A 15954-nucleotide genomic window follows, 5' to 3' on the forward strand; every position below is an offset into this window, starting at 1 on the left:
GTCCATATACAGGAGTTAATGCCTGATATACTTGAAGAAGATCCCCTGTCTATATCCAGGAGTCATTGCCTGGTATACTTGAAGCAGATCCCTGTCTATATCCAGGAGTCATTGCCTGATATACTTTAAGCAGATCTCCGGTCTATATCCAGGAGCTTTTGCCTAATATGCTTGAAAAAGATCACCTGTCTATATCCAGGATTCATTGCCTGATATGTGTGAAGCAAATCACCGGTCTATATCCAGGATTCATTGCCTGATATACTTGAAGTAGATCCCCTGCCTTTATCCAGGAGTCATTGCCTGATATACTTGAAGCAGATCACCTGTCCATATACAGGTGTTATTGCCTGATATGCTTGAAGCAGATAACCTGACTCTATCCATGAGTTATTGCCTGATATACTTGAAGCAGATCCCCTGTCCATATCCAGGAGTCATTGCCTGATATACTTGAAGCAGATCCCCTGTCCATATCCAGGAGTCATTGCCTGGTATAGTTGAAGCAGATCCCTGTCTATATCCAGGAGTCATTGCCTGATATACTTTAAGCAGATTACCTGTCCATATACAGGAGTTATTGCCTGATATACTTGAAGCAGATCCCCTGTCCATATCCAGGAGTCATTGCCTGATATACTTGAAGCAGAGCCCCTGTCCATATCCAGGAGTCATTGCCTGGTATACTTTAAGCAGATCACCTGTCCATATACAGGAGTTATTGCCTGATATACTTGAAGTAGATCCCCTGTCTATAACCAGGAGACATTGCCTCATATATTTGAAGCAGATCACTTGTCCATATCCAGGATTTATTGTCTGATATACTTGAAGAAGATCACCTGCCCATTTCCAGGAGTTATTGCCTGATATATTTGAAGCAGATCACCTGTCTATATCCAAGAGTTATTGCCTGATGTACTTGAAGTAGATCACCTGTCTATATCCAGGAGTTATTGCCTGATATGCTTGAAGCAGATCTGAGTTAGACCCAATCGCTCTTCTTCCTTGAACTCAGAACTTACCTCTGTCCTCAGGCTCTCGACAGCTGTCAAGCCTCATTCTGGTATTTTCCACGTACTGAGCACTTCTCCTTTTCCAGCTTCAGCACATCTTACGTTTAAATCTTGATTTCTGCTCAAATTACACCACATTATGAGCCAAACCCAACCTTTCCTGAAACCATGCCTTAGAAATGCACTTCCCACGTACATGTATGTGAGTATGTTTCACGCTTCCAGACAGTCCACCACGCACATTCAGCTTCTCGCGATCCAAAATTGCAATTGACAAATGAGGCCCTTTTTAACAAATCTCTGTTACTTGCACATCCAGACTGTGATTTCTGTCTGGCTCCCCACCTGAGCGCTGAGCCAGCAGTGGATCTGCATGAATCTCTCCTGAGACAGGAAATGCTTGAACCCTCCCTTCCTCCCATCCCTCTATCCCTTGAATCATCACAGACACCATCACTCCTCACCTGAAGTTCAAAGCTATTGCTGCTCAGAAACCTCTCCGTCAGGGTCTCTGCAAACTGGTTGATGGCCCGAAGGAAATATCTGCAAAACAAAGAGGTCATAGAGAATGACACATAGCGGAAATGAGTAGAATTGATATAACTTTTAAAAACTGACATGACCCTAGCAGGCTCCATACCATAGCACACCTCCTGCCCCCACACTTAACAACTAAGGGGCATATTTATGAGAGGCTTGAGCTTCCGGAGTGTCAGTTTTTTGCGTGGCCTCATAGATATGGAGTAAGACAAAGCATTGCAAGTCACTGCTTTTATTTACTCTGCATTGGGGACGGGGTTCATGGGCCGTGGGGTGGGCTTTCCCATGCAACAGCCATGGATTTTGATGCTGCCCCAGATTTACAAAATCAAGTAAACGTGGAAAAATGCCAAAACCTTACGCCTTTTGAGGTGAGGCCTAACGTGGAGAAGTATCTTTTTCTCGTCGATTTTACCTCTTTCTATGTGTGCTGCATTCTGCAGCGCACATAGAGGAAAACGCCTCTCAGGATGGGTTTTGGGCAGGAAGGTGTCCCTTCCTGCACAAAAACAATCCTGCATGCAGTGCAAGCTGGTGCAAGGGTGCCTATGTTGGCTCTAGGCATCCAATTGTGCCCCAGCGCAGGGGAAGAAGGCAGAAATCTGTTGTGCCTCAAAAATATGGTGCATTGCTACCCTTCCAGATTGGTGTAGGGCAGTGCACCAAGAAGACTTGTGGCACTGCTCGATGCCAATTCCCCATAAATATGAGCTTAGGTATACTGGGAGATGGGAGGAAGATGGGGTGGGTTACCACATTAGTCCTCTAGAGGTGCACCACTGATTTACATTCATTGTACGTAAATATGTCTCATGGGATAACTTCAGTATTTAGTGAAGCCCTGGTCCTTGTGGACTAGCCTTGGACATCTCTCAGGGACAGTGAAGAATGTGTAAGCCACACTGTATGTGATGGGAAGAATTTAGGAACAGAAGTGGGGTCCAAGCGCATTCATCAGTGGCTCTCTGCGCAGTGGGGCGTATTAGCATTGCGCAGAGTTGAGCAAATCTTTAAGAAGCAACCACTTCCTGTTCAGACAGATCTTTGGAAGGCCAACTTCCATGTAATTTCAACTCAAGGAGGGTGTCCTGTTACTACTGAAAAATAAGTTGTGGTGCCTATTAAAAATTCAGATCACAGCAAAATGTACTAACGGACCCCAATATATCAACAACTGTGAAGGGAAAACACCTGAAAAAGTAAGCAATGAAGCATCTTCAGCAGAAAATGTACTCAGTAGGGGTCTTTCTTCAAACAGAAGAAAATCAAACTACCCCAGTTGTGATAGGTAAGTGCAGATAGACTCTACTGTCCATGGTGCTGAAGTTTCAGCAGACGTGGGCTTCATCAGGGCTGAGGCCAACAGATCAAACCACAACACAAATTAGGCAGGAAAAAGGGGGTTTTAGAGAGAAGAGGTATATTTGTGGAAAAATATCCCGCCATATATGGGACGTGTGTATTTCTATATGTATATATTGGAAGTGAGTGAAGTGCTAAGGACAACCACGTATGAGTTATAAACACCAGTATTTATAGGACCTTATCCATAGGTGTTTGAGATGGACAAGGAGACTCTAAGCATCTCTGTATTAAGTTTTATTCTACTAATAAAGTTTTGGAAGTTTTTTTTGGGGGGGTGAAGTGGTAGTAGAGGAAAGAGTACACAATGTCTACCTTCAGTTCCACTTTAGTCTAAAAAGCAAGAATGGGACCTTATTTTGGCATTTTTCGGAAATCTCTCTAAATTCCACAGATATCGTTACTGTTTGGTACTGAACTCTGTGCTATGCAGACCACTGGGTTTTTTCATTATTACCTTGTTTTCTAATTCACCCATATATCTCAAAGAAGGAAAGGAAAAAAAATCACAGTATTGATCATTGCTCATACAGTTGACCAACACTGTAATCATCCTTTCAAGGTGATCGACTGATAGCAAACAGCTAGTTTCCACATCATCAGCAGTTGTAAAAATGGCGCTGAACAGCATAGAATGTTCCTGCAGTGATCAACAGCTGCAAGACAACGTGGTGGCTCTCGACAACCTCCACGATTGGCCATCGAGGGTCTACCCACCCCAGATATCAAGACATCCTCTTCGTCATCAACAAAGATGTGCAGACACCCTGATGCTCCAGGACTAATCTGCGACACTGCGGATCGTCACATCCTTCCTAGAAAACTCTGAGTGTGGGCAGAGTTACGCTTCTAAATTAGTTAAGTCTCTTCTCAAATCAAAGCCTTTATCTTAAATTTGGCATTTCATAGGCAAGCCCTTCTGGGTCTGATTAGACCTGGGCGAACTCGTGGATTTTCACTCCATGGAATTCTGCAGAGTTACATAAAAACTCTGTGAGATTCTGTGGAGTTCCGCAAGTGGGCACGTAGTACTGCTTGAGCTGATTTTTAGCGCCAGGAGCTTGTTCCGCATTGTAAAATCAGTGCAAAAGGCACCATATGGCACACCAAAGGGCGCTGCTTGTGTCTGCCGCTAAAGTAGATTTTCTACTCGAGTGCATCTTTCTCAGAGTGAACGGTTGTGACCTGCTGCGACCGACCACATTGAGAAATCTCCCCGGGTGGCATTCTAGAGCCAGAAAATCATGCTAGGGGATGCAAATCCTTGTTGGCGCTTGCCAACTTAACATTGGCAAGCTACGCCAAGCTCTGCTGCACAGCAGTTGGTGAAATTTTGCCAGAACTCCGTGCTCCGAGCAGATTGCAGAGTGGGCAAACTCCACAAACTGCCCCAGCGGAGCAGAATTTTTCACCCACACCTGTCTGTTTATACAATTTTGCCAAGAGCAAACATCTCAATCTAAGGGTTAATTCATACATGGTAGCACTCATCAATGTAGCATGCATTTCCAGTTCCATGTTGATGATTGCAATGGGACAGATGATCAATACAACACCCTTGATGCTTAGAGCACATCCCTCAGTGGATGAAAGAAAACTGCGTATGGCTCAAAGGAGCCAAGTCAGAGGTTCTACGATGGTAAACTTCACCAACAATAAATACACCCCAATATCCTGGACTAGTGTTCCCTGCAGCAACACGGCCATTGAGAGAAAGGCCAGAGCATTACATTGGACAAGAAGTTGTCCACACTGCTGGCAATGGGAGTGCACCCCAACTGAACACGTTGAATAAGAGACTCTCACTGTTCTATGCAATTGTTGAATCTAGAGCCCAACACCACTGGCCCTCTCGAGACCAGATCACTGCAAAACCAGCAAGAACTCACCTTCGAAAACACCCCCTGACACATCCTCTCTCAACAAGACCTAAAAATCTGAATTTTCAGGTTTAGGGCCTGATTTAGATATTGGCAGACTAGTTACTCCACCACAACGGCGACAAATATCCCTTGCACCGAAATTTAAATTCCGTAGGATATAATGGGATAGGGATTTAGATTTTGGCGGATGGAAAATCTGTCACCGTTGTGACGGAGTTACTCCTCCCCCAATATCTAAATCAGGCCCTGAGACATCTCTCACTTGGATAATGATGTTTCCTCCTTATGAGCCTGTGCAAAATTTTGCTTCACTGCAGAAAAATCAGTTTTACATCCAGCAGCCACTTTCTGACCAAGTTGGCTGCCTTTCAAAGCCAGATGCTGGCTCAGAGCAAATTATTTAACCTACAAAGCCCTCAACCTTAATATCTCTGAGCATCTGAAGAACATACCTAAGTGTCTTGAGGTCACAGGAGATGAAGAAACAGAAGCAACGTCCCCAAAATTCAGGAATGCCCTCCCAATAGGAAGGCTAATCATTTTTTCGTTTGCCATCTCCCAAAAACTACTGAACAAATACCCTGCAAAGGAAACATCTGCTGCCTTTCCTGCTTCACCTGGAGCTGCTTAATTCACATAGATTCACACTTCCAAGAGCGCAGGGCCCCATCCTGAGGTCGGTGATGTGGATTTTATGAACAGGAAGTGTCCTTGAAAGAGAAACAATCTCTAGACGTCAACTGTAAATGAAAATGGATGATGCTGGGGCCAAGATAATGTGAAATGTCAAGGGATAAGTAAGGTTCTACTGTAAAGACACCACCTGTCTAGGCGCAGGACGTGCAAGGGCTTATGAAACTGCATAAATCCATTCAAAGGTTCTCGGAAATGTGGCGATGCACAGTAAATTTCACTGTAAACTGACATTGTTACCGGGAATAAAGTGACATGCTGTGATTGCACTATAAACAGCTAAGAAGCATCTCGTCCATGTTTATACCTTTCTTCTCCAGCCTCCAGCCACCTTTTCTATATGTTCAAGACCGCGGTGACCCTGATGACGCAGGACACTTAAATGTGTGCTGGGCAGAGAAACACAACCAGGAGTCAGGCTTCAAAATGAAAATGAAGGTACTGCTATCAAGAAACATAGAAATGTCAAGTGAAGACCTACTGGCCCTTCAATCAGGGATTTGTAGAGCGCGGCTATTCACCCGTGAGGGTCTCAAGGCGCTAACTCAGAATGTACCCCAGAAGGTTGTGGTGAGTAAATGCAATTAAAGAACTAAAAATAAAAGAAATAAAAAGCACATAAAAAACTCTTGGCCTTCTCAAAATACAAACCAGAAGCTGGAGAGGTGCTAAGCCAGGGGGGCAGGAAGGAGCACCAGACTGAAAGGATATGAGCCCTTATCTGGGCGTCTGTGGGTACTGACTGTCTCTCGGCTCCGCAGCGTGTACAATTTAAGATGCGTTTTTAGAGCCTATGAAGGGGCATGTGCGTTGCTGGAGCGTCACTTTTTTGAGCCTCCGTCTGCGCAGATGACATGGGGGTCATGATCCCCGGCAGTTGAACCCGCCATGCCGGCAGCAGGTAAAAGACCGCCACCGGCATGGCAGGCTGAACCGCATCCACCGCCGGGCTGCCTCCGACAGGCAGCCTGACGGAGGATGGAATCATCATCCGACAGGGCAGCGCTTCTGCCCCTCGGATAATGCTCCCTACAGCCACCAGCCTTTCCCTGGCGGGTCCCCTGTCAGGAAAAGACTGGCAGAAGGGGTGCTCCGGGGCCCCCCAGGGGGCCCCTGCACTGCCCATGCACTTGGCATGGGCAGTGCAGGGGCCCCTGTGCAGTGCCCCATTTACGGGACCTCTTGTAGAACTCATCAACGTTTACTCTATAGTTTATGGTCACAGGTGTACTAGTCAGGATGTGAAGACCAAACAGCTGAGTTATATATCACTCTAGGACAACAGCAAAGTCATGGCGGGGAACAAAGACCCCACATCTTCTCCCCTGCATTCATAAATCTCACAAATACCAGCCCAATCGTGTCCAAGACCCTTGTGTTGTCACACTGTGACAATAGCCTTCAGGCAGTGAAGTATGTCTCTATATATGCACATCAAGGCGCGTATCTCTACAGCGCTATGAGAATAGTTGTCACCAATCTGTCTTCAATGAAGAATTTGATGCCACATGTAAAAACATCAGGTTTTGCGACTCGCAAATTGCGAGAATTAGCAACTCGCAGTTTGCGAGTCGCAAAACCTGATGTACAACAGTATTTCAGACACTGTTTGCAATTCGCAAATGGGTCACAAGGGACCCGTCTCATTAATATTCATGAGGCAGGGCGCAATTTGTGACCCATGTAAGAATTGCCGCACTCACGGGTATGGTGACCTGCTGGGGTCATCAGACCACCATGTCTGTGACTGCTTTTTAAATAAAGCATTTATTTTTTAAATGCAGCCCGTTTTCCTTGAAGAAAAACGGGATACATTACAAAAATAAAAAATTAAAAGTTTTCTTTTCATTTTTTCAGAGTAGGCAGTGATCCGTGGGACCACTGCCTGCCCTGAAAAAATGTTGGTGCCCCCATTCACAATGGGTAAGGGTTCCCTTGAGGACCCATTCCCATCTGTGAATGGGTTACCACCAATTTGAAATTGGAGGTAACTGTGATTGTTTTGTGACTGCATTCCCAGTCGCAAATAAATCATGCATCCGCTTGTGAGTCGCTATTGGGAAGAGACGCCCTCGGCACGCCCCCTTTCTAATAGCGAGTCACAAACCCATCTTGCGATTCGGTAATATGTTACGAATTGCAAAATAGGGTTTTGTATGCAGGAAAATGCTTTTTTTGGTCACAAACGCTCTGGTTCTGCGAATCAGGCCCTTTCAAATGAAAAAAAATCTTCATTCATGTGGCCCGTACTTTTGTGCAGGCCTCAGCACCAGCAATGATCTGTTACTCCCGGGTGAACTAAGCCTAGGTGAGAAAGGGAACATGGATGCCACACTACCTGCATTCTCCCCACTCCGGCAATCACCAGGGCGACCGGAATAATGCTGCCGGGAGGGTCAAATTATGCGGAAGGGTAGAGTAAATTGTGCAGCAAGAAAATTCAAATTATGCAACCTAATGCAGCACATTTTGTAATAGTATAACATCATTATTTTGGCATTTTAACACTTGTTAACACTGTCTGGGCATAGGTTGTGTCTCGTTAGTACCAGTTTAACACTCAAATAGAGCTATAAGCAATAATAAAAAGTGACCCGTCACGCTTTGCAAAGGGCCTTTTACTGTGCGCCGACGTGTTGCTGCATTTTTAGTAACTTTTGAACCATTTGAGCTAGAAATACATTTTTTGGGTAAAATCTCCAGATAATACGGCAGATGATGGATCATGTGGCAAATGTGGCGAATCTAGAGTTATATGAAAGTTGCCACAGCTGCACAATCACATTATTCCAGGGGCGCTGGATACATCCCATCGCAACAATTACAGCACATCATGCAAGAGATGTCCTTGGACTGTTGTAGCAAATCCTGCACTAGTAACATACTAGATGACCCCGTGGGAGGCGATTGGTCTGATTGTTCTGGTACAACCTTCTCCACGAACATCAGTAAACCGTAGACTGAACCAACTCCACGCATGAATGTAGCAGGAAGATGGAGAATATATCTCTGGGTGCCCTAAGCTCCTTCTAACACCTCTCTAAGGGTCTGATTCAGACTTTGGAGGACGGGTTACTCCATCACAAACATGACGATTATCCCATCCGCTGTATTACAAGTCCCATAGGATATAATGGAATCGTAATACGGCAGACAGGCTATCAGTCACCTTGTGATGGAGTAACCCTCCTTCACAAGGTCCCACGTCTTCTGAAAGAAGAGCACCTCAATGCCTACTCCGACTGTCGAACACTGCAGCTCCTCTCGGCTTAACAACATGGGCAACCTGACCACTGCTCTAAGAAAACAACCCATGGAAGCCTTGCCAAAGATAGTTTTTACCCTCTCTAAACCTTGAGAGTCAGTGCATAAGCACCATGGAAAAAAACGACCCCCTCCATGACTAAAAACTTAAAACAACTCAGAAGTAAATACACCGCCAACATACCGAACAGCGAAGTCACCTTCAAAAAACACAAATCAAACAGAGAAATGAATCAGAAGAAAAAGATCTTCAAAAGTTTTCTAAAACATTTTTATTATTTTCAAAACAAACAAAAATAATGTCATTGGTTGTGTTAGAGTCAGTATGGGTCTTCGATACGCAAATGCATACCCAAGTCCAGTGGCCTCCAGAGGCCCCTGACGCCCCATTCCGCCAGCCTTTCCATGGCTGTGTAAACCACCATAGAAAGGCTGGTGGATGGGGACTCCTAATCCCCAGGGCGGCGCTGCAAGCAGTGCTGCCCTTGTGGGTGACAACCCCGGGACCACCAGGCTGCCGGCAGCCTGGCGGTTTTGGTGGTCTAACCGTGGCGGCTCCACAACAGTCATAATGTGGCGGTCCCACCACCAGCTTGTTGGCGGTGGGACCACACTCGTAATGAGGGCCTAAGTCTGAAAGTGAAAGGCTGACTTTTTCATAGGGTCTCTTTGGGGTCACCGAGTTAAATCTTGGTCGCATGTCCTACAACAGAGTGGTTAACATTCTACTACGTGGAGAGTGGGATATCTCCCGGCAGCACATACAAGCATCGTGGTAGCGCCACCATCTTCATCTTAACCAGTGAAGTGTGTTCCATTAAAAACAATGGGTGCATGGTTCACAACTTCACCGATTGCCTAAGTCCAATTAGGACCTTTCTGATATTCAGATCTAAGATTTCATGTGCAGAGCAAGCTATTCTTACGTTTAAGCACCCTCAACCCATGCAATGTGAAGCCCAGATCTGAGAGTGTGCAAATGTGTGCATTTACCAGAGCCTCCTTCTCGAATAATCTGTGTTTAGGGCCTAGACCTATGCAAACCTCTGTAATGGCGTGGCATGCTCCGGGCCATGAATATACACCAATGTCATCTGCATAGAGGGACATCACATGCGTGGTGCTACCCACTGGCACACATTCACCCATTGGGCACCAAAGCACTGCATAGAGGGACACCACATGCATGGAGCTACCCACTGGCACAAGTCACCCATTGGGCACCAAAGCACTGCATAGAGGGACACCACATGCATGGCGCTACCCACTGGTACAGTAGAGTCGCCCATTGGGCACCAAAGCACTGCATAGAGAGACACCACATGCATGGCGCAACCCACTGGCACACAGTCACCCATTGGGGACCAAAGCACTGCATGGGGAGACACCACATGCATGGCGCTACCCACTGGCACACAGTCACCCATTGGGCACCAAAGCACTGCATAGAGAGACACCACATGCATGGCGCTACCCACTGGCACACAGTCACCCATTGGGCACCAAAGCACTGCATAGAGGGACACCACATGCATGGAGCTACCCACTGGTACAGTAGAGTCGCCCATTGGGCACCAAAGCATTGCATAGAGAGACACCACATGCATGGCGCTACCCACAGGCAGACTGCAGTCACCCATTGGGCACCAAAGCATTGCATAGAGAGACACCACATGCATGGAGCTACCCACTGGTACAGTAGAGTCGCCCATTGGGCACCAAAGCACTGCCACCAGTGGTTCCACTGCAAGACAAACAAAAGAGGTTAGAGTGGACATCCCTCTCTCCAGTACTCACTGCACAGAGATAATGTGTCCGGTCTCCACTCTTTCCCTGGAGGGGAACACAATGTTTAATCCAGGAAAGGGTCTGTCGAGCGCAGTGGTAACGGTGCAATGCAGCAAATAGAAAACTTCATCCCTCTGGGCCTGTTTCAGAGTTTGGTGGATGGGGTTACTCTGTCACAAACGTGACGAACATCCCGTCCACCATATTACGATTGCATTATATCCTATGGACATCGGACGGGATATCCATCACAATTGTAATGGAGTAACCCATCCACAAAAACTCTAAAACAGGTCCTTTTTTTTTCCAAGATTCTACATTTCTAAATATAATGAAATCCCTGATGCACCTTGCTCAGAAACAGTAAGGGGCATATTTAAGAGCCCTTAGGGCCTCCTTGAACCACTTTAGCATCATTGTTTTTATGCTAGTGTGGCCCAACGAGGCCAAAATCGCCACGCCAGATTTACAAAGTGGCGCAATGCATGCATTGCGCCACTTTGTAACCCATTGTGCCACATTTTGCTTGTGCCAAGCATAATGTATGCAAAGGGGGTGTTAACCCGTTGAGGGGGGGGGGCAGAAAACGTTCTGTCATGTTTTTTGCCATTTTTAATGCCTGCTCAGGGCAGGCATTAAAAGGGGGCATGCCATTGTTTTCAATGGGCCCCTATGTACTGTTCAGGGTTAGCGCCAACATTTTGGCAAACGCTATTGCCCACTACCCTGCGCCATGGTGCACTGTATTTTAAATACGGTGCACACATGGTGACGGTAGTGGGGCACTAAGGGGCGTAAAGAAAGTGGCACTCTACTAGGTGCAGCTTAACTTTTCTTAAATCTGTCCCTAAAATGTCTTTGACAACCAGATCCAAACTCTCTGTGATGCTATAGTCTCAACAGCGAGTAAGACTGATCTTATGCTACCTATACAAGCGCCTTGAGGTATCTGTACTGCCTCCAGCCAGATCCCCTCTGAATAAGAAACTATGAGCCAGATTTACAGGGCCCTAGCGCCTCCTTGCCCCACATTGGCATCATTTTGTTTATGCTAATGTGGCTCAACGAGGCTAAAACCGCTGTGCCTTATTTACAAGGTGGTGCAATGCATGTATTGCACCACCTTGTGACCCCTTGCGCCACATTATGCCTGTGCCAGGCATAATGTATGCAAGAGGGGCGTTCCGGAGTTAGGAGGCTGGCAAAAATGACGCAATTAAATCCACAATATTTCATTGCGCCATTTTGGCGTCATTTTTAACACCTGCTCAGAGCAGGCGCTAAAAGGACGCACCCATTGTAATCAATGGGCCTGCTTGTGCTTTGCTGCACTAGAGGCAACATTTTTGATGCTGGCGGAGCATAGCGCCACAATAGCGTAAAAAAGTTTGACCCTATTTTTCCTAACGAGTACCATGGTATGGCGTATTGTAAATATGGCACAACCATGGTGTCGTTAGGTGGCAGTAGGGGTACGCAAGAAAAGTGGCGCATCGGGGCAGATACGCTACTTTCTTCCAGATGTGGCCCTATATTTTCTTCGAAGCAACCAGGTATTCTGGGTCACTCAACCTACTGAAAGAGTTCAATACATCTGTCCTCCCACTCTGGCAACATATCTAAAACACTTCCTGGATCAGGGCCTGGTGCGCATGTCCCTAAATAAAGGCATCATACGCCCCATGTTCGAAACCCCAAAGTTACCCCAACAGCACTTAACACTAACGCCCCATCACAGGCCAAGCCTTTGGTGCCAAGATTCTGAAACAATGTGTAGTGAAACAACTAACCCAGTGCATCGATGAAAATGGATTACTGGACAAGTTTCATCAAGTTTGACATCACATCAAAGAAATGTCAATTCTCAATATTATTGATGACAAATTAAATGCAGGACAGGGAGGATAGCATCCCTTCTGATCCTACTGGACTCACCAGTGGGGTATGATGTGGTCGACCATGACTTACTACCAGGCACCTTGTTCCTGTCACAGCTTTGGGGGAACAGAAAGAAGATGGTTCAAACTGCATCCAAATTACCATTACCAAGTTCTAAAGAATAAGAACACTCTTTCACAGCCTAGAACAATTCCTTTTGGTATCCCCCAGGGCTCAACACGTCCACCCATCCTTTGTATCTATCCATATGCTGGTTATATGCACATTTGAGTAAAAATCAAGATAGAAAGTTATCCACCAACTATATTACAGGCTTCATATGTCAATTCAATCCTGACCATTCTATCACCAGCCTGAAGCTGAATCAAAAGAAGGAAACATTTCTCATTCTTAGCACACAATCCAGATAGGAACATTGCGAAGAACTGGACATTTAAAAGCTGGCCTGTGTTCCAAAGGAGCTTACTACAGAAATTCCTCGGTTCACACAGAACACCAAACTCAGCTTAGATACGCAAATGGCAAACACTTCAGAAGGTGTATATCACTGAAATCCGTCCAGAGCCCTATACCTGATGAAGGTCGCACTCAGGACAGACTCTAAAAATCTATCCTCAAAAGTACTGCAAGATCGATTTCTTACTCCTGGATGTATGAACACATTACACCAATCTTACGTACTCTACAACGGCTCCCTCCAGTTTGGTTGGACTCTGAGAGAAGCCCGCATCACTGGTAAAGTACCGAAACGTCACGCACCCCCCCCTAAGAAGGAAACATACAGCTGTTGGAAGCACAGGCCAACACGATCAATCAATCAATCAGGATTTATAAAGCACGGCAAATCACCAGTGAGGGTGTCAAGGCGCTGAAAACAAGGCAATGAAACAAGACCTCATCCCTCCACTGATTCTTCAGGAGTTCTGCTTCCAAAATAAGGAATACCGCCCCCACAAGCGTTTCCCACGCTCTCTCTCTCTTTCCCTCCCTCTTTTTCTCTCCACATGGTGGGTCACACAGACATGTCTGCGTTGTTATCCGTATCTCTGCCTCTCTACACATGGGACAGTCTTTCCCCACATAGCACAGTCATGCAGTCTCACTGCCTCTCGCAGTCACACTCTCACTGTCTCTCACACAGTCTCACTGCCTCTCACGCCATCATGCAGTCTCACTGCGTCTCACACAGTCACATAGTCTCACTGGCTCTCACACAAGCAGTCACTCAGTCTTATTGCCTCTCGAGCAGTCACTCAGTCTCACTGCCTCTCACGCAGTCATGAGGTCTCACTGCCTCTCAGGTAGTCTCACTGCCTCTTGCACAGTCTCACTGCCTCTCACGCCATCATGCAGTCTCACTGCGTCTCACACAGTCACATAGTCTCACTGGCTCTCACACAAGCAGTCACTCAGTCTTATTGCCTCTCGAGCAGTCACTCAGTCTCACTGCCTCTCACGCAGTCATGCAGTCTCACTGCCTCTCGCAGTCACACTCTCACTGTCTCTCACACAGTCTCACTGCCTCTCACGCCATCATGCAGTCTCACTGCGTCTCACACAGTCACATAGTCTCACTGGCTCTCACACAAGCAGTCACTCAGTCTTATTGCCTCTCGAGCAGTCACTCAGTCTCACTGCCTCTCACGCAGTCATGAGGTCTCACTGCCTCTCACGTAGTCTCACTGCCTCTTGCACAGTCTGATGTGCTACAAGAATCTGGAACTCCTCACTCTGCTATCGTAAAGAGAAACTGATCATCTCCAGAGCAAAGAGGGGTTCCAGAAATGCCCAGTCCCTGCTCCTGGAACCCCCCCACCTTCAGGTGAGCATGATACATGAACCAGTCTGTCTCTGATAGCACCTCTACAAGCTAGAACTCTCATACTGTTAGATTACACCACCATCTTGAGGTCAGGTGAATTCCCATAGGAATCATTGGAGACAGCCATTACAGGGTCAGGGAATTTGTTTGCACAACGCCTTATAAAAACTACAGTATGGCAATAACTACCAATACAACTGAGTAGAAACTGTATAAAGACTACACAAAGGCAATAACTACTGGACAAAAACACAAATAGGAAACAAACAAAGGAAGATGCAACATTCCAGACAATATTGCTGCTACTAATTCACAGGAACCTCAAGGACACAGCCCTTTAAGAAACGGACTCAGAATCTGTGTCAAGAAGGTCTTTGGGCAGAATCGGCACAAAGTAAAGACTCCCATCCTCATCAGAAGAAGGAATGCCCAGCTTGATAGTTTTGCCATTCACCTCCATTTGACTTCATAGACCTTCAAACTCAAGTAGCAAGATTGGAGAGGTGGTTTTGCCAATTTGATCACATTTTTGGTGCCACCTGCAAAAATGACATGGATTAACAAGCCAAAGACCTGTCTCAATCTGGTGAGAGATGAGGTGGGAGGCCACCTTTTGATCTTCCATCTTGAAAACCTCCCCAGACCGCGGGGATGGAGAGCATCTGTATCTCACGATGGAGCCCTCAACACCCGAATGGCCACAAAGGCAAGTCCACATGCTGGACAAAAAGGTCATGAAACACTTGCATCCATTGTTCCTCAGGTGGGACTACACATCTGTATTTGTACTGGACAGCGCTGGACCGGACAGTGCAGCGCGGGACTGAGTGTGACATGGAAGTCTCTCTTTTGTGTTTTGTGAGATGTACTTTGTAAGCGCACCAGTGAGTCCTACCTTGCCCTTGTACCTGCTGACTATGCCGCCTAAATCACATTATAACGAGCTGTGTACAGTCGCTGCTGTGTCATCACATGGGTGATTACCTTGCTTGTCCTTCAGCTTTGTGTTTACTATCTTCTTGAACTTCTGTTTATGCAACGTTTGTACTGTACAGCGCTCTGGTACCCCTGGGTCTTGTTTGCGCTTTATAAAACCTCTAAATAAATAAAATGGGTGGGATGCTCGGCGCTTGTTTGGAATGGGTCCCAGCAGCCAATCAGAAGGGTGTAACCACAAGGAATGGCGAGGCCAGCCAATCAGAACAGCTGAAACATGAGGATAGTCATCACTTCGAGCTTAGTGTCTTAGAGCCTTCTATCTGGCTGTTGACAACCCTTTAACAACTGCTGCCTCCCTTGACTCCCAAAGACTGGTGGGATGGGTAGGGCCGATGATTGTAATTATAAAGTGCTTACTACCCTTGATGAGGCATTGAAGTGCTTTTTGGCAAGTAGCACGCTACTCCTGAACCCAAAAAGGATTACTGGTGGATTAGTATAGGTAAATGTGAGAAGGTAGCCTCTTTCTAGCCTTGTTACCCCCACTTTTGGCCTGTTTGTGAGTGTATGTCAGGGTGTTTGTCACTGTTTTCACTGTCTCACTGGGATCCTGATAGCCAGGCCTCAGTGCTCATAGTGAAAACACTATGTTTTCAGTATGTTTGTTATGTGTCACTGGGATCCTGCTGGTCAGGACCCCAGTGCTCATAGGTTTGTGGCCTATATGTATGTGTCACTGGGACCCTGT

The 15954-nt window shown here is 46.3% G+C and overlaps 1 protein-coding gene across 1 annotated transcript in view; it reads right to left on the reverse strand.

Annotated features, from left to right (window-relative positions):
* LOC138255404 (dedicator of cytokinesis protein 2-like) overlaps nucleotides 1-15954 on the reverse strand; it is a 1984107-nt gene that overhangs the window by 381106 nt on the left and 1587047 nt on the right. The window contains exon 31 of the mRNA XM_069205837.1: nucleotides 1481-1559. Coding sequence (XP_069061938.1) covers nucleotides 1481-1559 — 79 coding nt within the window. The remainder of the gene's footprint in view (nucleotides 1-1480; nucleotides 1560-15954) is intronic.

Source organism: Pleurodeles waltl, chromosome 1_1 (genome assembly GCF_031143425.1).
Source record: "Pleurodeles waltl isolate 20211129_DDA chromosome 1_1, aPleWal1.hap1.20221129, whole genome shotgun sequence".
NCBI lineage: Eukaryota > Metazoa > Chordata > Amphibia > Caudata > Salamandridae > Pleurodeles > Pleurodeles waltl.